We start from the raw sequence: 22,188 nt of genomic DNA on the forward strand, positions 1-22,188 counted from the left end.
TCAATGCCTTATAATCTATTATGTTTTTTTAGTCTATGTATCCTGTTTTATTTTTATTTTTACTTACTATACAGCAAGTTGTTTTTAAATGCCTTAGTATCCAACATGTTTTTTTTTTTGTAAATGCCTGACTATAAATAATAAAAAAAAATTAAGCCTTACTCAAAACATGGTTGTTCAAAAAATCCTTACTAGTAGGGATGGGCAAGTACGAATACCAAGTATCAGTTTCGGCTCTCGCGGCAGTTTCTGATACCAGTATCGGCTAATGAGAGCTCGGACGGGTATCGGTTTGGACTAAAGTGGTATCAAACATCCCGACTTACTCTACACCATGTTGTTTTTTAAATGCCTTACCGTGCCTGTCGTTTGAAGAAAAAAAATCACATGACCTTACTAATCCCATCATGTAATTTTTAAAACTTGTTGAATGCTTATCCAGTATTAAGTGCAAAACCAAATTTAGCTAAGATGGTTTCACATAAATAAGGTCACCCCCCCCCCCCACCCCGCACAACAAATTCAAATTTCTCCCACACACTTACAGCCTGTTTACACCACGAGCAGCTGATGGCGATAATTTCTTTACTGTGGAAAAACTTCTGCTGAAAGCTCTGCGGGAAAAAACACACAGACAGAAATAGATAGCGAGAACACGTTCGGACGAGAATGCGCTCGCATTTTTTTCGCCACCAACCTTTCCGCACTGCTTGCACTTCCCCTCCTGCCTCCGCCGGTGCACCCAGTGATGCCTCAGCACGTTCTGCTGTCAAGAGACAAGACACTCGGCGTTACGCGTTTTTTTTCCTCCGTTGCACTCACACGTCGAGCGACTTACATCTCTCAGGCACCGCGACCCCCCCTCTCTGAAAGTTGGCTTGCACCTGAAGTTGATCTAGACATAAAATACATGTCATGCTTTGGAGTTTTTTTTTTTTTTTTTTTGTTTTGTTTTTTTTTACACCCAGTGTGTGTGCGTGGTACCTTTTCTAGCTGCTCCATGCAGCTCGTGTGAACGACGATTTTGCAGGCGGCGCACTTCCTCCTGGGTGCCGACTTCTTCAAGGAGAAACACGCACACACAAGACAAGGTTGCAGTGAGATGTGCGCTGTATAAACACGGGCAGGCAGCAGATAAAAGACAAGACATACAAAAAAAAAAAAGTCACAATAATGCTTAAAATTAAAACTCAAATGGAAAGGTTTTCCAAAGGCGTTCAGCGGGCTGGGCTTTTTTTTTTGTTTGCCTTGAAGGAAGAAGAAGAAGAAGAAGAGAAGAAAACAGAATCTACTGATAATGGACTTAAGTCTAGACGGTGTCAGTGAGTGAGCACCTTATTTGGTAGCTGGAGTGAGTGTTTTCTAAATGGATCTCGCACATCTCCCTACGAGACAGGGCAACTGTCTGAAGCAATTGGAAAAATCAAAGATGAGTTCATCTCGAAATGAACACCTAGAAAAGAGCAAAATGGCTTTAAAATGGCCGCTTCAAAACAAAATGGCGGAATTCCTGTGAGTTTTCAGATATCGCTCCTTGAGACTTTTTTTGCAGGTCAAAGGCTACCAAATTCCATGTTAAGTGATCCTGGTTGCATGAGCTACATTTTCTAACATTATTCCAGTTGGACAAGGATATCCTAGAAATGGAATTTCAAGGGTGCCTGAAGACTCATAATAGACTTGTTTACCAAGTTTCGTGCTCCTCAGTCAAACTGGCTTCGTGGGCTGAAAAAAAAAAAAAAAAAAAAAATCCAATAGATCCCTCGACATGAACCCTAAAAATGGTCGCGTCAAATTAAAATGGCAGATTTCCTGTGTTTCCAGGAATTGCATCTCGACTTGAGCCTACTCAGGATAGACATGCATTCCAAATTGTGTTCCGAAGGTAAACAAAGCAAAATATGCTTTTCAGTATGAGAGAGCCCCCCCCCCCCAAAAAAAAAAATTGGCCAAGAAATCATGACGATAACGAAACATCCAGCGACATATGACAGACAGCCGTCCCACGACCACATTCCACTCGCCGAGCATAAGAAGCAAGGCGCTTATTTATTTGAAAGGCGGCTCTCGTCAGCACGAGGTCGTCGCGTCCTTTTTCTAGCCCTGATGGATTATTCATCTCATTTGAGGGCCAACGCGGCACGGCCAGGTGGCTTCTGCGCTGCACTTCTTTTTATAAGCTCTCCACTGCGCGTGTGCGTGTTCATGACACGTGATGACTCTTCTCAGTCGTTCCTCCAGTGCCTAAAAGCAGAGGTGTGTGTGTGGGGGGCGGGGGGCGGGGGGGGGGGGACTCACCGCGGCCTTGACGAGGCAGGTGTCCTCTCCCAGGTAGCATAGCTCGCCCGAGCAGCTGGTCTCCATCCACAGGTGGTCCCCGTTCACCGCGTTCTCCTGCCGGGTGAGATCGGGAGGTTACATCGCCCGTTTCCTCCTTTAATCCAGCCCACCGAGGATTTACAATATTAAGAATGCAGTTGCAATATTCTCATTTGTCACCTTATTTTTTTCCCTCGCAATTGGTTAACTGATTAACCCTCCTGTTATAAAACTGCATTTGTAACATTAAAAACCCATTAAGGCCTAACATGCTACGAGGACCCACGTCACCCTCTCTATGTATATTCCGATTTATTTAATCGGCGACAAGACCAAGAATTGGTCAAAACAAAAATGACAAATCCGCTCTCCCGGGTTTAAAAGGAAGAAATGCGGTTCACGCGCTCCCGGGCCTTAATGGGTTAAAACCTCATCTTCATGTCCTATCTGTCAATTTTACAACTCAAAACAAGGCCCTGGAATTCCAAAGTTAGCCTGGCCTTAACTGGATGATATCACTTGCTCACTTAAACGGCCAGCGTCGCTCGTGAGAGTGCTCCGCCAACGTGTCAAGCACACACTCGTTTGGACGTACACGACCCGCTGAAATCAAGCGCTGATGTTTTATTAATGAGCGATTATTGAGATCATCGATTGCATACGACAGTGTGTGTGTGTGTGTGTGTGTGTGTGTGTGTGTGTGTGTGTGTGTGTGTGTGTGTGTGTGTGTGTGTGTGTGTAATGCATCGTACAGCGCGCTAAAGGCCAGCAGTGACGTGAAGGAAGTGTCCCTGCAGTCAGAGCCACAGGAGTGTCAGATGAATGCTGATTTGCACCTTCCAAAGAAAATCACGCAGCACAGTTGTAGTGGCGATGGATGAGTGGTGTCGCCAGGCAGATTTTGTTGCTTTGATTTGAAAGCACAAATTTGACAACCCGGCAGCATGTAGACGGTATGTACGTCGACAGTGCATGCGCGGGCGTATTTTCTTTATCCTCTGCATAGAACTAATACTCAGAATCTTTAGTGGTTAATCAATCAAAAGGGGTGCCCAGAAATGGTTTGACTCCAAAATAATGATGGAAAAAGTGGCTTTTTTTTTGTTTGTCCTAATGCCTCCACAAATGTTAAATTCTTCTTCCTTTGAAAATCCATTTTGTGATCTGACTGTATGCTGCAGTCGACTAAAAATAGCCACGTACGCGCCTTTCTGTTAAAGCCACTGTAAAGAAGTCAGCAGCCGTCGCTGTCACTTAATCGGATTGTTACACACACACACACACACACGCACACACACACACACAAAAGGGTATCTTTTGAAAACATTGTGATGCAGCCGCCGCACAATATTCTCTTGGATTGCATCTCTTAAAAATGGGAAATGAACATCAGAGTGCTGGAGCGGCGTTGAGTGGTGTTTTGTGGCTCAAGTGCTGTTAATAATAAACCACCAGGCAGCGGAGGGCTTTAAAATGTCTCTTTAGCTTTAACGGGAGATGTGTCAGGAATATGGTCAAAAGAAATCAAACGAAAAAAAGGGACATTTCAACACGATGGAGACTGAAAGTTGTCTGCTTGCAAACGATTATGATAATGCTATTATAAACACTTCAAACTGGCTACGCATGTGTAAAAATAACAGATGACGTGGGGACAAACCGCAATTTTTTTTTGTGTGTGAGTGTCTGGATGTGAGCAGTGGTAGACAGCAGCCCCTGCATGAGATCTTCAGGCAAAACTCACACCCAAAACGCTCACACATTACTCACTAGGCGACGCCCCTTAATACAACAGTACGTACACTAATTACAGTAAAGCCAGCTTCTTTCTTTTATTATGATTTGGGGTGTCAAAATTAGTGCGTTAATTTTGAGTTCCTTTAACGCCACAATTTTTTTTTTTAGGTGCGACTAATGACTGCCCCTTACTTGGAAAGCCTGTACTGGGGGAATTCCAGTCACAACGCAGCAGACACGTCCACGTTAAAATTTTTGCAGTAATACATTTAATAATAATGCATATGCAGTATTTGTGGAGACCGGGGTCAAGTTGTATTTTACAATTTTTAAAATGTGCAGAATTTCACAAGTTACTTCATGTTAAATATTAGATAACTCTTAATATGAAAAGAAAAATGCACTGAGCGGTCACCAACGTCTTACAAAAGCAATTATGCCATCTAGTGGCAAAAAAATGGCCAACACAAATCAATATCACTCGTTTTTTTTACAATACAGTACGTCTTTTTAATTTGGACCCAATTTTATAAATGATTATGAAATTACTGTATCAATGACTAAAAGATGCAGCCATATTTCTGTTAGTTTAACATTTTCTTCCACTTTCATGTTAACAAGAGCATGAAAAATATTTCATTGTACATTTAGAATAAAATGTACGATTAATTGTGAGTTAATTATTGAAGTCATGCAATTTGTAAATCGCCTGACACCCCTAATTATGATATTTGTCTTTGACTGACCGTCCAGTCCATGCAGGTGCGAGGCTCCTTGCTGGGCCCGTTGGAGGGGGGCAGGGCGGCCTGCGGCGGGCCCAGGTGCTGCAGGCCTGAGCGGGAGATGGCTTTCCTGTGGGAGGACACAAAACGTCATCATTTACAACCGAAATTTCAAACGGCTCATGAAATTGTACGTATTTATTCCCAACGGGCTTATCGCGTTATCTTTTTAGTTTCTTTTGTCTTCGACTGCTTTCAGTTTGTGGATGGTGGATATTTTTGTCCAATCAGATTTGTTTCTATAATTACAAAATGTGCCCTGCGATTGGCTGGCAACCAGTTCAGGGTGTACCCCGCCTACTGCCCGAAGCCAGCTGGGATAGGCTCCAGCAACCCCCGCGACCCTTGTGAGGACAAGCGGTACAGAAAATGGATGGATGGATGGAATTACAAAATGACAGGCGGTATTAAGTGGCGGCTTACGTCCCCCAAGTCGAGGTCCAATTAACAAATGGCCGACCCACAGGTTGATTGGGAATCGAAAAAAGCACAGTCATCCACTCGCTCGCTGTCAAACATGTTGAAATCACAGCGAGAACTCCTTTGCGGAATTCATTATTCATGGCACGCCCGCGCACATTGGGCCGGCTTCCGCTGGAGGAGGAAGGAGCGGGAACAGCTTGCGGCGGAGCTTGCCAGCCCGCCAGCACTTTCAGCTTTACGGACGTTCTGTCACCCAGGATGACTCAGCGATCCGTAGTTTAACTCCTCAGCTCTTCTTCTTTCGTTCGTTTGTGTGAGTCTTAATTCGTCGTGCTAATCGAGGCCAATTTTAAGGTCCTCGATGTTGTTGAAATGTGTCTGAGGTGGAAGCGTGGGATTGTGGGAGTTGCAGTCTTTCCACTCAAATCGACATTAAACTGGTACAACTTCAGCGCTTTTGATGTATGTGAATCATTTGTGTGGGAAAAAATGAAAACGTTATTCATTATTTAGTTATTTGTTGTTGTTGTTGTTGTTTTTTTAGCTTTTTCACAATGTAATTTTGCCACAGGGCTGAGTTTAATTTCAAATATTTAATTGGTCAGGTTTGTTTGGTAACAAGTAGTATTAAAGCTACATTAGCTTGTTAGCCGCCACAATCAGTCAAACAAGGGATAGACACAGTCCCACAACTGTCATCATACGATGGTTCAAAGAAGAATGGGGGGGGGGGGGGTTAAGTATTGTTACGCTTTGTTCCTTTAAAGAACAAATAATTGTCCATATATTGTACTTGTGGTCTGCGGTGACTGGACTGATTGTAGCAGCTAACAGGCTAACTCAGTCCTCAGATTTCGGATTTCCTAACCCTAAAATTCAAAAATGAAAAATCTGTATTTGGTTTTATTTGTGTCAGTTTAAAAAGAAAACAAGCGCTAAAATAATAAATGACTTTTTTTTTCTTTCTTTTTTTTGTGAACAAATGATACAGGTATGTGGCCAACCCGCGTACGTTTCAGCGAGCGTTCCGGGCCGACTGCCTCAAACTGTCAAGACGGAGGACAAAGAGGAGTCCGTTTACACACCGTGTAACCTGATGAGATGACACGCACACGCACACACGACTCCTGGGATAAAAATAGTATTGCGTGGGTGACAACGGCAGAAGTGAGAGGACGTATTGCTGACTGGACAGAAGCCACGCTGGACAAAAGACTACCCCCCCCCCCCCCACACACACACACATTCTGACTTCATATCAGTTAACAACGAGACCTATTGGCTGACTCGCTGTTGTTGACGGCCAATAGGAGAGAGCGAAAGTCGGGGCTTAACGAGATGTGACCTAGAAAATGACGATGCTTCACCTGCTCGCCACGCACACACACACACACACACACACACACACACACACACACACACACACACACACACACACACAAGTGAACACATAAAGTGGCAAGGCAGCATCAAGTCTGAGTGAGTCCTAATCTACTAAAAGCAGACGACATGTCGGGCATTAAGTCTGGCTCCTAAAATTATTAATGGGCGGGAAAAAAAGTGCCAAGAGCGGCACTAACACACATTTTTGATACCCTGTTTAACAAAGAGATTAAAATAAAACTTTTTTAAAAATATAAATATTCCCACATGCTTTAAAGACATTTAAACGTCTTCAAAAGACACTTTTTAAAGCATTCTTTATCGCCTGTCGTCAATCTAAAAAAAGAAAGAATATTGCTTTAACTTTGATTTTGAGGAAATGAAAGGAAGACTCTCGCTTGCACAGTTCCCCAAATATATCCAAAAATACTGGAGGAGAACAGACGTAAAAGAAAGATTAGTCTCTTCTTTCATCAGAAAAAAAGTACATTTCTATCCGTTTCCGTTTTGCAGCAATTGGCATTGGAATGTAGCTAAGTTTCATTATTATTCACAAATCTGTTTAAAAACAGTGGGGAAAGAGCTTTTTGCAACATGGCCCTGGTTGATCTTTTATACTTTGCTGCCACCCGCTGGCCGTTTTTGTAATAACTACCATTTGCTTCAACCATTCTCTTCAGTTCAGAGGCTGCATCAAAGTCTGCTGTATGCTCTAGCATAAAAATACAAACATTTAGAAAAACGTATAAATACGTCTTTGGGCACATTTTAATATTTACAATAGAACGTATTTATACGTTTTCGAGAGCAAATGAGTTCAATATTGCCTGGAGTGTTGTGGCACAACGTGGTACTACCCTGGAGCCAAGCAACTATACGTTAGCAACTCATAAAAATGCTTGCTAGGAAATCAAAATACGACAAACCCACCACATAATGGATCAACATTCGCACATTCACAAATTATGATTATTTTTTTAGAACCTATCCTCCGATTTGCAAAGCAATCAAAGTATTACTTTGGTGCCATCTTGGTGTCAAGGAACAACGTTGACGTGAGTTGAGGAGCTTGATTGCGACAAACGTTGCGAGGGGTTTCATTTAGACATAAGCAGTGCTTTGCTGCCATATTCTGGCATCTATAGGCAATATTAGACAAACATTAAGGGGGAGGGCGGGGGATTTTTTTTTTTTTCACCCCACTTTACGCCGCAGGGCTCGGCTTTCGAAAAATAAGGGGCAGTTTGCTGTATCTAAAAATACACAATGCTTATCCATAGTGAAAGAACACAAATGATTCTTCCTCCTGTATGCGCTCCTCCTCCTCCCCGCAGAGGTGGGCCGTTGCCGTGGCGACGGAGCAGCGGGACGGTCGTGGGCTCATCCGGTAAATATGCAGACGGCGGCAGAGTATCCGCCGCGCGCCTTACAAATATTCAAATGACATATTTCGGCGTTGTCATTATTCATTGACGATCGTCACACGTAATACAATTCAGTGCGCGGGTGCAACAAATGTCGTTGTTTTACTGGCGCGCCATTTTTTTCCAGTGCGCCGAATTGTCTTAAAGAGCAAACTAGAACTGTTATGGACAATTCAGTGCATTCGAAGGTTACAGAACACTTGACTCGTGTTCAAGTGATCGGCTTGAAAGAAAACAACGGCGCTCGCGGACGCCATTTGAACTTTTTCAGCGGCGCTTTCGGCGCACAGATGACAAAGCAAGCTGCAAGTGGGAGGAACCCGACTCGGCATCCTCTGACTTGCCCGACGCCAGAGTCCATTTGGACACGACGACGCAGGACGAGGATGAGGACGAGGAGGAAGATGAGGAGGACGAGGAATGTGGGCTCAGCGGCAGACCTTATCTCTAAAGCGCAGGCAAATCCATTTTGCACAGATTTGACTGGAGCGCCGAGCGCCGTCTCCACCTGGCACGGACGGCGCTGCGCTTGAGAAAACCCACACAAGCATTGGGAGAGCTTGAGATCTGAACTCCGCACACCGTAGCTATTTTGCGCCTCTGTTATTCATCTGGGGTAAAAAAAAAACAAAAAAAACATGAGCAACTGACGACTCTGTAAAAATGTTAAGTATCAGCTACATTAACTGTTGCATAAATGAACAAATAAATAAAATCCACCCGCTTTTATCCATCTCGGGGGGGGGGGGGGGGGGGGGGGGCAACCATTTTGCTACTTGCTGTCGACTGAAAATGACATCACCGTGGCAGCTGTGATTGAACTGTGATTGGTTGCAACCTGAGCCCCGCCCGGCAGTGTGATGTCATTTTCAATCGACAGGCAAGTGGCAAAATGGCCGCCACCTGAGACGGATACATTTGGCTGGATTTTGCTACTTTTGCTAAGTGGGAGCACATGGAACATTTTGTCCTGTTTCCTCCTCAGGTTATTGAATCGGTGGAGGCTGGCTGGTGTCTGCGGATCTCACGCGGCTTCGTCTGTCCTTCCTTCCTTTTCTCGGTCTCTCCTTTGGTCTCTTGAGGCCTCCCTGATTTTATGTTTTTTGGATTTGTTGGGGTCTGGATGTTTCTTGGGTTGGGGAGGAGTTCTGGTGGGGGGTGTCGGGTCGGTGCTGGATTTCACCTTCCTTGGTTTTCTTTGGTCCCCTCGGGTCTCCTGGTGTTCGGTTTAGGTGAACGGTATGAGATTTTTTCTAATAGGTTTTCTGGTGAGCTAACAAATACACGCACGCACGCACGCACGCACGCACATACACATACTCACCCACACACACACACACAAAAAAAAAAAAAAAATATATATATATATAAAAAAAATAATAATAATAAAATAAAAGAGCAATGATGATGACATTTCCGAATGAACAATACTGAGCTCTTATAAAAAAAAATAATAAAAAAAAATAAAAATAATGAACATTTTGTCCCTTTTAATCCCAATTCATGTCATTTTATTGACGTTCATCGATGCCTCTTTTACGTTTCGGCCTCTGACTGTTAGCGACAGAAAGAAGAAATAGATTGACCGGAGTGTAAGATCGCTCACCTGCGGCCGAGTAGCCGTCGGAAGACCGCGTTAACCCTCCCTCTCCTGCGACGCGGCGTCGTCCCCGCAACGTTTATCATCGCTCTCTTTGGCGCGACGCAACTCGTTTAGCCGGCGGAATGCGTCTGTCACTCGGCGACCGCCGGGCGACCGACACCGGAGAGCCGGTGGACATCCGAGCTATCCGACGGACGTGCGACACCTGAGCTGCGCTGAGAGAACCAGACTGCCAGTTTGAAGGGAAAACTTAACAATGGCACCAAAAGGTCAGCGGGGGGCCACATTTGATTGTAATTGATTTGAAAGATTTTAACCAAATATTTAATCAAATAAGCAAAAATGTTAAGTAAAATCTTTTTTTCTTTTTTTTAATATATCATTTTATAAAATAAATGAATTAAACCATTACAAAAATGAATAAGAACATTTTAATTCACCAGTTTGTGAAAACATTTGAAAAACTGATGGAAACAATTTTATGGTGTATATGAAATATATAATAAAGTAATGCAGATTTATATTTTACTTTACTGGTCATAATTAATTTCATCATAAATAACCAATCATGTAATAGAAAAAAATACAAATGTTCCATAAATTGCTCATTTGACTAATATTTCATTTGATTATTTACAATAGTTCAAAAGACAATTTATTGAATTTATTTTGACTCTTTTGTGACTAAGGGCTATATAAATAAATTCACTTAAAATAACTTGACTATTTAATGAGATAAAAAAAACAAAAAACATTATAATTCACCAATTTCAGGAAACATTGCTAGATTAATGCCAAATGGCATTTAATTAGTACATAAATGATACAAAATTAGCAATGAAGCAATTCAATTAACTCGTTATTTAATTAAATTGATGAATTAAAACAATAAAAATTCTGTACTACATGTTTGTGTATTCCACAAGGAACACATTCTGACCAAACCATACACAACTTTAAATAATTGAAAGGCTTGCTCAATGACTCAATCCATCTTGTAAAAAAAAAATATTGAGCTGCCCAGCCTGAGGATATTTTGTGCATTTTATATATTTATATCGTGCACATAGCTACATAATTGTTCTAGTTTCGCTTGAGTGGAAATAACACGCATTAATAAGTAATGGGACACGTGAGGCCACAAACAGGAAACGCCGCTGCAATCTTTACATTATTCTGCAACACACACACCACAAACGCACACTTAACAAGCCACAATTGCAGGAAGACATTAACACACACACGCACAAAAACACAACACACAACTGTGGCAATCAACATTTTTTTGTCATGCGACATTCCTTGCTGTCTGTCTGTCCTCCTCCCTGTGTGTATGTGTGTGTAGTTCTGTGTCAACCTAAAGTGAACTCTGTTGCTAACTAAAACAGCAGCACCGTAAACGGCCTCTCGACAATTGTGAACGAGTTCCCTGCACCGCATTTAAGACAATTTTACGCCATGAGCCAGTAGCATGCTGTCACGCCGCAATGTTGTGTAGTAGTGCACTTACTGCCCCCTATTGGTGCGGAGTATACAGTACACAAATTTATATGTATTACTGAAACTCATTTAAAGGCACATTTTAAAACATTTTTTAGCGCCTGCTCTCACTCTTGCTGTCACGAAAGAGAGACTTGAGACAAAAGTAGTGCTTTGCTGCCGCCGTATCCAAGTCAGGGAACTATATTGAAGTGAGCTGAAGGGTTTCATCCAAACCGTGAGATGAAAGTCCGCTAGCTCAATGCTAACTTATTGTGCGAATGTCATATATAGGCTAATGGAAATATGCATAGCTGTTAATGTTAATTCTTCAACAACTCCTACTTGACATTCGGTGCATTAACGTAAAGAGAAATGAAATATGCATTTAGCCTTTCCTGTACACTGTAAAAAAAAAACACACACACACACACAAACAAAGATCGCTTAATAACACGATTTGATGTTTTGGGCGAGTTAGTGTTCAGGGCAGGGGGTCAACCGTCATACTTAATTGCATGTGTACGCGTGAGTGTGACAGCGATTAAGAGTGCACTGAGCTCACTACAGCGTCTGATGAAACACAAACGCAGCAGTTGGCTGAGAGTAAACAACGGAGCTGAAAACACGGGACACGAGCAGCGCCACAACCTGGCAAAGCGAAAAGTGGAAAACTTTGGAACTTCCGTCTTTTTGCGGTTTGTTGTTGGGGTTTTTTTTTTTGTGTCACCGTGGCGCATCCCGTCGTCAGGTTGCGTACAGGAAGTCTGACTCTTTCCTTTCCGACCTTCCTCTCTCTCTATTTATAAGTTATTCTTTCGCATTCTCATTCTCCGCAGTTTGAACCCTTTCGATTCGGCTGCGTTTGACACGATTTCAGACATGATCACGCGAGGATTTGGAATATGCAGGACCAAAAATTTAATAAATGAATACATCATTAAATAATTAAATGTGTCATGAAATAAATAAATGTGTCATTTATTAATAAAATATGGAGTTAAATAAACCCATAATTAAATAAATGTGTCATTCATTAAATGATCTACATATATAAATATATATGTAATTATTTCTGTATTTGTTTATTTCATGTTCCTGTGTTGCAGCGTTTCATGAATTTATTTTATCTGTCAAACTCGCCCGTCAAAGTTAGTGGGCGGGGCTGATTCACTCAAATCTTGCCTAATCGACTGCTTCGGCCTGAAGAGGTTAGAAACACGGTGGCTAAGGTGATATTTCGCTAAAGCACAGTTTTGACTTGTAGGTGTTTCCATCGAAGAGTGATTTGCTTGTGAGGGGCAGTTCTCGCAATGTCCCGCCTCGACCCTCGCGAGATCTCGCAGTTCTTGTAGGCGGTCGCGTCACGCTAACGGCTCCTCATGAACGTCACCAGGATAAATAGAACGCGCGTACGGAGCCGCGGCAGCCTGGGCTCAATAAAACTCGTTGTCCCCTCAGGAAGCAATTCTGGCTTCCACCGTCCTTTTCTTCCTTTTACCGGGCGGGGTCACGTGACCACAGGAAATGCGGAAAAAAGTGACTTCCATTTCAACACGTCTCAAAAAAGCATCTTATGAGAGCGTAAATCTGAGTCTACCTTGCCTTGACTTGGTGACCAATCAGGTGTTAGGACCTGCCCACCAAAACTTTGATGGGTGAGGTTGACGGATAAAATAAATTAAAATTGAAAATAAAGAGCAATGATGATGACATTTCCGAATGAACAATACTGAGCTCTTTAGAATAAAAATAAAAATAAAATAAATAAATTAATTAATTAATGAAACACAGTGACCATGAAATGATTACTTAAATAGAGAAATAATTATATATATATATATTTACAAATAATCATAGGTAATTTCATTAATTAATGACACATTTAATAACACATTGATTTATTGAATTCCATATTTAATTAATAAATGAAACATTTAATTAATTAATGACACATTAATTTATTTAAATTTTGCCACTTTTGGTCCTCCATATTGGAAATTCTCAGATCGGAATCAGGGCCCTCCCACTTTGAAACATAAAACAAAGACAATGACATGTTGCGTATTTAAAACTACCGCATAGATTCGCCTCAATAAAGTCCATTTAGCTTAATGCTAGGAAACAATGCAAAATACCATATAGAGGCTAACAAAGCTACCGCTGCGCATGCGTGGATGTTAGAGGTGCGTAGAATAGTAAATAGGATGCAAATACAAAACATGGAGGGGCAAGAATCAGTATTCAGAGTTTCTATTAGGCTCCTCCTTGTATGCAAATGAGTGTTCCCTGACAGCTTTTGTGTGCGGCCAATCTTGGCTTTTTCGTTTGCCGTGCGAAGACATGACATCATAAGACGTGCAGGGAATTCCTAACGACGTTGGGACGCAGCTCGCGCCGCGTCCTTCGCTCGCAACAAAAAGATGACATCGCAGGACACAAATGCCTCTCTGTAAAATGATGATGATGATGATGATGATTATTATTATTATTATTATTATTGCACATCCCGTCTCTATACGTTGATCTATATTGAATATGATATGATCGCTCCTTTAGCTCCACTGGCCTACATTCGTTCTCCTCCGGGAAGGACGGAGGGAGCAAGGAAAGGAGGAGATCAAAAGGAAGGAGACATCAAAAGACCTTGACGTCACAATCAATCTTCCTCCTCGTCCGACTCCTTCCCTCTTCCCCGTCATCATCCTCTTCTCCCCCTCCTACTCTGCTTCCATCTTTTCTCTTCCTCTCACTCCTACTGTTCCTCTTTCTTCTCTTCTCGTCTATCCTATCGTCCTCTTCTCCTCCCAATCCTCCTCCTCCTCCTCCTCCACTCGCCTCCTCCACCTTATCATCTCCTCCCTCCTTTTCCCTCTCCTCATCCTCCTTTCCCTGCGGCTCCTCTGCTTCCCCGTGTCCTCTTCTCCCACCTCTCATTCGCCTTCGCCTCCTACTCACCACTCCTCTTCATTCGCCTCCCGTTCCTCTTCCCGGTTCGTCCTTCAACTCTCTCGCGCTCTCCTATCATCCCTACACCCCCCCCTTCCCTCTGTTCCCTCCTTCTTTTGCACACTGACTCAAGTGAGGTTTAAATTCATATTAGATGATGATGCGAGATGATTATTATTATTTTTTTACATTTTTTCTTCCAAAAACTCCCACTCGGAGATGCTGCTTTAAAACGGAGGCCTTTTTTGTTTTTAGCAGTTTTCAAAGTCTCAGTGTTACGTTTAACATTATATATTGTATAATAAATATTACAATTCTATTCATAAGGTTGCAATTCCTTTGAATTCTCATCTAAACAAAGACGAGTTCTAATCTGCGCGAGTCATGAGATGAAGGCAGAAAATTGGTGATAGTCCTTCTGCCTCCCTCTGTGTGTGTGCGTGTGTGTGTGTGTGTGTGCGCACGTGTGTGCGCGTGTGTGCGTGTGTGGGAGGCATCGCATTGGCACCGCGTGTGCATCTCTGACCTCTCCTGCTGAGAATAGATGCAGGCACATGAGATATCAAGATAAGCATGAATATAACATACAGGAACAGAAAACGAAGCGAAGGCATCGAAATCATCATCATCATCATCATCATCATCATCATCATCATCATAACAGGTCTTATCGTGAGAGCCGAAATGGCAGCATTACAATTAGTGATGGAGAGGTGTGTTGCCTGTTTAACCTCGAGCCGCAGCTGCCTAATAAAATGTATCATTTGGTAATGACCAACACACACACATGCACACACATGCACGCGCACGCACGCACATGCACACACATGCACGCGCAGCAGGATAAAGATGCTGTCTCACTAATTATAGCGTATCTGTATCTGAGGCCTGCCAGGTTGTGTGTGTGCGTGTGTGCGTGCATGTGCGTGCGCGCGCGCGTGTGTGTGTAGGTGTGCATGTGGGGGATGCACCATTGTGTGTCTGTGCGCGCGCGTTTGATCCAAAATGAAGCAAAAGATGAAACGGCATACTACAAAGATGAACACGATAACAGCGGAATATCACAGTGTACTCGCCACGTGTGTTTGTGTGTGTGTGTGTTTGTGTGTTCTTGTTTTTGTCACATAGTGGAGCCAACATTTCGGGATTTCACTGAATTTCGGGGCCCACCGTCCTTGTGGGGCCATTTTGCTGGGCCCCACAAGTTTAGTCCTTTCACTCCACTCCTCCAGATTTCAGACGAAGGTTTTTAATCCAGGTCTGCTGTCTTCTTTTTTTTTTTAATTTTCGCCTTTATGGGTTACTACTTTCGGGACGTTAAAGTAGCTTTTATTTTTTTCTCGATTAGACCGGTTGGTACAGCCATAAACAGCACAAAACTGCATTTTCTCAGCTTTTTCTTATGGGGCAAATGACTTCCTGCGGGTTGGGCCGATGGTCGTGACGTCACAGGTAACCCCGCCTATACAGAAAAAGTGGGAAAGGAGTTCCAGCATTCAACAATTGTACAACAAAAAGCATTTGCAACCTTTTCCCCATACTTGGCCGAGAAGAAAGCAAGAAAAGTGTGCATGTGTGTGCGCTAACAAGATTTCCCAGCGAGACTAAAGCGAGGGCGAGTCTCGGCGACGGAGTCGTGTCACCTTAGCGGGTTCATTATCGATGCGGGGCAGACAGATGGGCTTGTTGGAAGGACGCGAGGGAACCAAGGTGGGAGGGAGTACCTCAAAGCGCGAGCCGAGACACCCTTCGGGTTTGTTGATTGATGGACACAGAAAGGCGACTTGCGCTACTACTTCAAACTAAGTGGCTGTTTTTTTTTTTTATTGCAAGGCGATGTGTTCAAGAGTTGCTGCAGGCTCTCTGGTGGATGTTGCGCAAGATGGAGAAATCATTTACAACGTTTTCTGGTGACGCCATCGCGGGAACTTCTCATTTTTTTGTTCTGTCCTCTTTTTTCCTCTTTCTTTTTTTAGCTTCCTATCTAAAGCGGGAAAAGCCTCTTACAAATAGACGACTAATAAAGAGCAAACCCCCCCCCCCCCCCCCACCATCACCCCCCGCCCCGTCAGCCAATCTCCCTTAACGCCCGGGTTCAGTGAATTATGGGCAAAATAAGCCACAACATGCACTCACTGCTCCCGAAGAAGCGAAGAAAGAAAGATCTTCTCCTGCACTTGACTGACTTGACACATTACAACACTTCTTAGTTATAAAATTATATACAATATATAAATCCCAAGAGTATTCTTCAAGCATTACGCTAAACTGAAGAAGCACTTGCAAACCGAGCGGGCCCGCGTGGGACGCGAAGGGAGAGTCGGTTTCCGAGAGCTCACTCATTATTCATCTCATCGGCGAGAGCCACTTAAGCTGCGGCGGGACGCTGCCGCCGCCGCACCTCTGCCGGCATCTATTTTACGCAAATTGATGGCACGTGGGACGGACAACACCGCGGATAAAACGGCTTAACAATGTGATGAAAATAATATGACAATATAGAACAAGAAATCTATTATATAAATCTAATATATATATATAAAATGAAAATACAAATATAAAAACTAATTAAATATCAAATGAAATGGAAAAATATATATAATGCAAATTAAAAATAATAATTGTAAAACACAAAATGTTAAAAATTTGCTAAAAACAATTGTAAAACAAAAACATTTTCATATTATAGAATGACAAAGAGAGAACATTTATTGAATCTAAAAAAAAATGTTGATTAAAAAAATACATAAAAATTAAATTACATTAAAAATACCTATAATACAAATTAACACAAAATAAATAGAATGAAAAATAATTTTAAAAATAATATTTTATGTTTCAATATTTTGACAATGTTTTAATTTAAATTAAAATACAATAAAAAAAACTATACATTTAAAAAAATAAAATTAAAATGTAAAACAAAACAAACAAAAAATGCAATAAAAAAAGAAAGAGCTCAAATTTAATTTTAAAGACTGAGTAATAAAAATAAATAAAAATAAAATAAAAAAATTAGATAAAACTAATAAAATAAAATAAAGTTCTTAAAAATAATGCAAATTAAATAAGCAATATTAAAAACAGTACTTCAGAATTTAAAAAGAAAATCAATAAAATAATAAAAAAAACATGCATAGGAGAAACATTTACAATAAAAAGAAAAAAAATCAAAGCAACAGTTGTTGTTTTTTTCAATTACAGCTAATATCGAAAATAAAATTGAAAAAATGTGCATGTGCCTGACACACGCAACCTAATACGACTTCCTCACGCTGGCTGCTGCTCGCCAGCGTGCTGCCATCAAACACGAGCCATGAGAAACGCACGCGGCGTAAACACCCTACTTGCCCGAGTGTCATTTCCCGGGGTAAGCGGCCAAGTGATCACGCCGCGCTGTGCTACGCGAGTGTTAGCCGCGTGACGTCATCGAGCCGTCGGGAAATCTTCCCCCGAGGCCGCCGTGACATCCCAGCCGGTTGCCACGACAACTGCGATACCAAATGACATTTGGGTGTCCAAACTTTTTCATTTCGTGGAAGGCTGCAAGGGCCGCTTTGAAGTTCTTTGGCTTTTAATGTATTAAACACACTGAATCGTTCAAGAAAGCAATTATATATTTCTTTCCTTTCTTTTATTTATTTTTTATGCTACATAACAGCTTTCTGTTAAAGATGATAAGGCAAATAGTTGAGGGTGTTCAAGATCTGGGAGCGGAGACGAGCTCGATCCACCGCTGGAATGAACGGCCACCAAAATTCGATCTCCACATTCAGAAGCAAAAGAAGAGCAAACTGTGGTAAACTGAGCATATTTAAAAAGAGTTACTTGATTATTATTAATGTTCATAAATGTGTTATTTCACCTCAGAAACGTGTTCAGATTTTGCTGGGATTTTATATATCATAGCATGGAAATCGGATCAACGGTTTCTCAGATATTGCAGTTTGATTTTTTTCACTTTTTTTTGCGAAAATTGCCTTTTCTCAGCAACCACTGATTTCATTTTTTTTTTTTTTTAAAGAAGGTATCTCAGGAAAGAGGGAAATATAAGGAATCCAAATCTGGCATTTGTTTTTTTGCATCAGAGTAGGTTTGCCGTAAATGATCTTTTAGCCGATATATTTTGCCCTCACAGTGGCTGACTGGTTAGCACGTCCGCCTCCCAGTGCAGAGGACGTGAGATCGAGTCCGGGCTTCGGCCTTCCTGGGTGGAGTTTGCATGTTCTCCCCGCGCTTGCGTGGGTTCTCCCCGGGTACTCCGGTTTCCTCCCACATTCCAAAGACAAGCATGGCAGGTTCATTGAACAATCCAACACGTCCATCGGTGTGATTGTGAGTGTGCGTGTTTGTTGGTCTCTGCGTGCCCTGCGATTGGCTGGCAACCAGTTCAGGGTGTGCCCCGCCTACTGCTCGAAGCCAGCTGGGATAGGCTCCAGCAACCCCCGCGACCCTTGTGAGGACTAAGCGGTTAAGAAAATGGTTGGATGGATATTTTGACCTTGAAATTCAAAATTGGAGGCACAGCCAACCTCAACGACACAAATACAAAAAAAATATGCATCGTCTCGGTGTCATTTCTTCTGATTTCACCTTTCCAGAGATACCTTGGTTTTTGAAATTAGACCAGCAGTTGCTGAAAAGGCCATTTGAAATTGGACCGTTTTGAAGAGAAATTGTGTTGTTATTTTAGTCGTAAACGTATGTTTGTATCTAAGCTCTACTGTAGCTATCTGAAACAATTTATTTGTAGTTGTGGGACCCTTTTTTTTGGACACCCCTCACTTTGCCCACATCCACTTAAAAATAAAATAAAAAAACTAGCCTTGTGAGAAATGGATGGCGGTCCGTAAATGTACCCACAAACCACAGTTTGGAAACCCCTGAAAAGCCCATTTATTGTTCATGCATTTTGCTTTTTCTGTGATTGAACGTGTGTGGTTCGGCCATGTGCGTGCGAGCATCACCACATCCTGCCGCGCGGCGAGGGAACGTAACGACTTGCTTCTGGAGGTCGAAATGAAAAACGGCCTGACATAAGGATCCGTTTTCTTTCTTACGACACGCACACACACACACTCTCCTCGCGAGGCCAATTACTACGTCACCGTGCCTTCAACTGCCCCTGACGGAGACAGGAAGTGCACTTAGTGACTGAGCAGCTAATTGGAGGAATGTCTTACACACCAACTGTCTTGCTGACTAATTCGCTATCACACACTCACAGAGAAAGAAAGAAAGAAATCATCTTTCGGGAGGCTGGTGTGGGCTGTCAAGTCTAAGAATAGATGAAAGGAGGGACATTGTTGTGGAAGGACACACATACACGAGCGTGACGAATGTCTGGCAGATATGTAACACGTGCTGCCATGAACACACCCTGGCATAAGTAAGCCCCCCCTCACCCCCCCCCCCACCTCTCACACACAAAAACGCCGCATTTGGTGCTGGACAGCATCATTTCTCAACCTCCTTGACATGTCCACATATGGTCATTGGCGCGAGCGGACACTCAAGACGACCTTCTTACGCCCCGTCGCCGATGACCAGCTAACGCCATTCCCTAAGCCCGGCCGGCCTCGGAGGCGAGCAAAGCGCAACAGCGCTTGCCGGGACGTCTGCCTCGCCTCACATGGCCCCGATTTGTTCACCCCTGAGGATATAGCAGCAGTTTATGTGTGGGGAAATGAGCACGGCATAGATTACTTTTACAATAAATTGGTTCTGCTGCACATCCCACAATGTTGAAAATCCATACTTCCCCTGTGGCCGGTTTCACTGAGCGTTATGAAATTTGGCAGCCATGTCTATCATGAGTTGACCCCTGAAAAAGTCTCAAGAAGCCCTGCCCGAAAATGCACAGGAATTCTGCCATTTTGCTTTCAAAGAGGCCAATTTTGGGGTTATTTCAAGGCATCGTTCCATTTTGAAAGTGTCTTTGAAAAATCAGCCCCTGAAGCTAATTATCCTTAGCAACATGACATTTGGTAGACTTGTCCACCATGAATAAACCCGCAAAATGTCTCAAGAAGCCATTCCCAAAAATGCACAGGAATTCTGCCATTTTGTTTTCAAAAGGGCCATTTTTGGGGTCGTTCCAAGGCATCGTTCCATTTTGGAATTTTTTTGAAAATTCATCCCCTGAAGCTAATTACCCTTAGCAACATGAAATTTGGTAGACTTGTCCACCATGAGTAAACCCGCAAAAAGTCTCAAGTAGCCATGCACAGGAATTCTGCCATTTTGCTTTCAAAGAGGTCATTCCAAGGCATCGTTCCATTTTGGAATTTTTTTGAAAATTCATCCCCTGAAGCTAATTACCCTTAGCAACATGACATTTGGTAGACTTGTCCACCATGAGTAAACCCACAAAATGTCTCAAGAAGCCATTCCCAAAAATGCACAGGAATTCTGCCATTTTGTTTTCAAAAGGGCCATTTTTGGGGTCGTTCCAAGGCATCGTTCCATTTTGGAATTTTTTTGAAAATTCATCCCCTGAAGCTAATTACCCTTAGCAACATGAAATTTGGTAGACTTGTCCACCATGAGTAAACCCGCAAAAAGTCTCAAGTAGCCATGCACAGGAATTCTGCCATTTTGCTTTCAAAGAGGTCATTCCAAGGCATCGTTCCATTTTGGAATTTTTTTGAAAATTCATCCCCTGAAGCTAATTACCCTTAGCAACATGACATTTGGTAGACTTGTCCACCATGAGTAAACCCACAAAATGTCTCAAGAAGCCATTCCCAAAAATGCACAGGAATTCTGCCATTTTGTTTTCAAAAGGGCCATTTTTGGGGTCGTTCCAAGGCATCGTTCCATTTTGGAATTTTTTTGAAAATTCATCCCCTGAAGCTAATTACCCTTAGCAACATGAAATTTGGTAGACTTGTCCACCATGAGTAAACCCGCAAAAAGTCTCAAGAAGCCATGCACAGGAATTCTGCCATTTTGTTTTCAAAAGGGCCATTTTTGAGGTTGTTCCAAGGCATCGTTCCATTTTGGAATTTTTTTGAAAATTCATCCCTTGAAGCTAATTACCCTTAGCAACATGAAATTTGGTAGACTTGCCTACCATGAATAAACCCACAAAAAAAAAAAAGTCTCAAGAAGCCGTTTCCAAAAGCACAGGTAGCCTGCCATTCTGGTTCGGAGCAGCCACTGTCGGGGTTCCTCGCCACGTGTGATTGTTTTTGAAAATTCATCCCCCAAAGCCAGTTTCAATTTGCAACGTGACATTTGGAAGACATATCCAACCCGAGCAGACCAATGAAAAATCCTTGAGAAGCCGTGGCTGAAAAGATGCAGGAAGCCCATCATGTTGGCTTGAAACAGCCCATTTCACAGTCAATTAAGCAACTTATAGTGGCGCTTTAAAAGACAAACCCTTCCTGGAGGTTTGTTTTCATCAAACCTATGAACGACTTCCCAAGAAAAGGGAGACAAAATGCTAAAAAAAAAAAAAAAAAAAAGTCCACACAAAACAAGACTGGTTTGTCTGAGACATCATTAAAGAAAACCATTAACTGAAATTGCCTTCCAATCAAATTTTATGCAATTTTACACACAAGCAACAGGCAACTCCACCGTGTATCTTATTCCATTCCGCTCTCCCAACTTGGGCTCAGCGTACGATGATCAACATTATCTCCTTCTCCCATTTATGGCATCATACACAGTCAGATCACCAAATAAAGTTACTTCTGTCCTCAAAATGTGACACTGTCGTGTGCAAAAAAACGACCCGATTGAGACATTCCACACATTCCTGACAACATAAACAGATTTGTGTATGTGGTCTTGACTATCACCAGCAGCTGCCAGTCACACCAGGGTGTCAGGCTGCGGCTGGCGTTTACACACACGGGGACTAACAATCAAAAGTGTGTGTGTGGGTGTGTGTGTGTGTGTGTGTGTGTGTGTGTGTCCCTCTGGCATGCTCCCGCACAAGGCATCGTCATTGTCAACCGCTAAAATGCTTCTCGTTCGCTAACCAAGCCACATTGGAGGCTTTGGATGAGGCTAGCACAAAGTGCTATGATATTTAGCAACACAAATGACGTGGCATATCTTGATTGTGTAGGGATTT

At 42.5% G+C, this 22,188-nt stretch overlaps 1 protein-coding gene across 4 annotated transcripts in view; it reads right to left on the reverse strand.

Moving 5' to 3' along the window:
• Positions 1-22,188, reverse strand: part of dgki (diacylglycerol kinase, iota) — a 39,872-nt gene that overhangs the window by 16,577 nt on the left and 1,107 nt on the right. For 2 of the 4 annotated variants that reach the window (XM_086058332.1, XM_086058330.1), the window contains exons 2-7: positions 4,803-4,908; positions 2,299-2,394; positions 985-1,059; positions 839-895; positions 698-763; positions 546-614 (exon numbers count right to left, since the gene is read on the reverse strand). In XM_086058332.1, the coding sequence (XP_085914458.1) occupies positions 546-614; positions 698-763; positions 839-895; positions 985-1,059; positions 2,299-2,394; positions 4,803-4,908 (469 nt within the window). Of the gene's footprint in view, positions 1-545; positions 615-697; positions 767-838; positions 896-984; positions 1,060-2,298; positions 2,395-4,802; positions 4,909-22,188 lie in introns of all 4 variants that reach the window. The other 2 variants (XM_086058331.1, XM_086058329.1) reach the window with 1 other exon arrangement.

This window comes from Leptonotus elevatus, chromosome 17, assembly GCF_054856555.1.
Source record: "Leptonotus elevatus isolate MCC_2025b chromosome 17, RoL_Lele_1.0, whole genome shotgun sequence".
NCBI classification, from domain to species: Eukaryota; Metazoa; Chordata; class Actinopteri; order Syngnathiformes; family Syngnathidae; genus Leptonotus; species Leptonotus elevatus.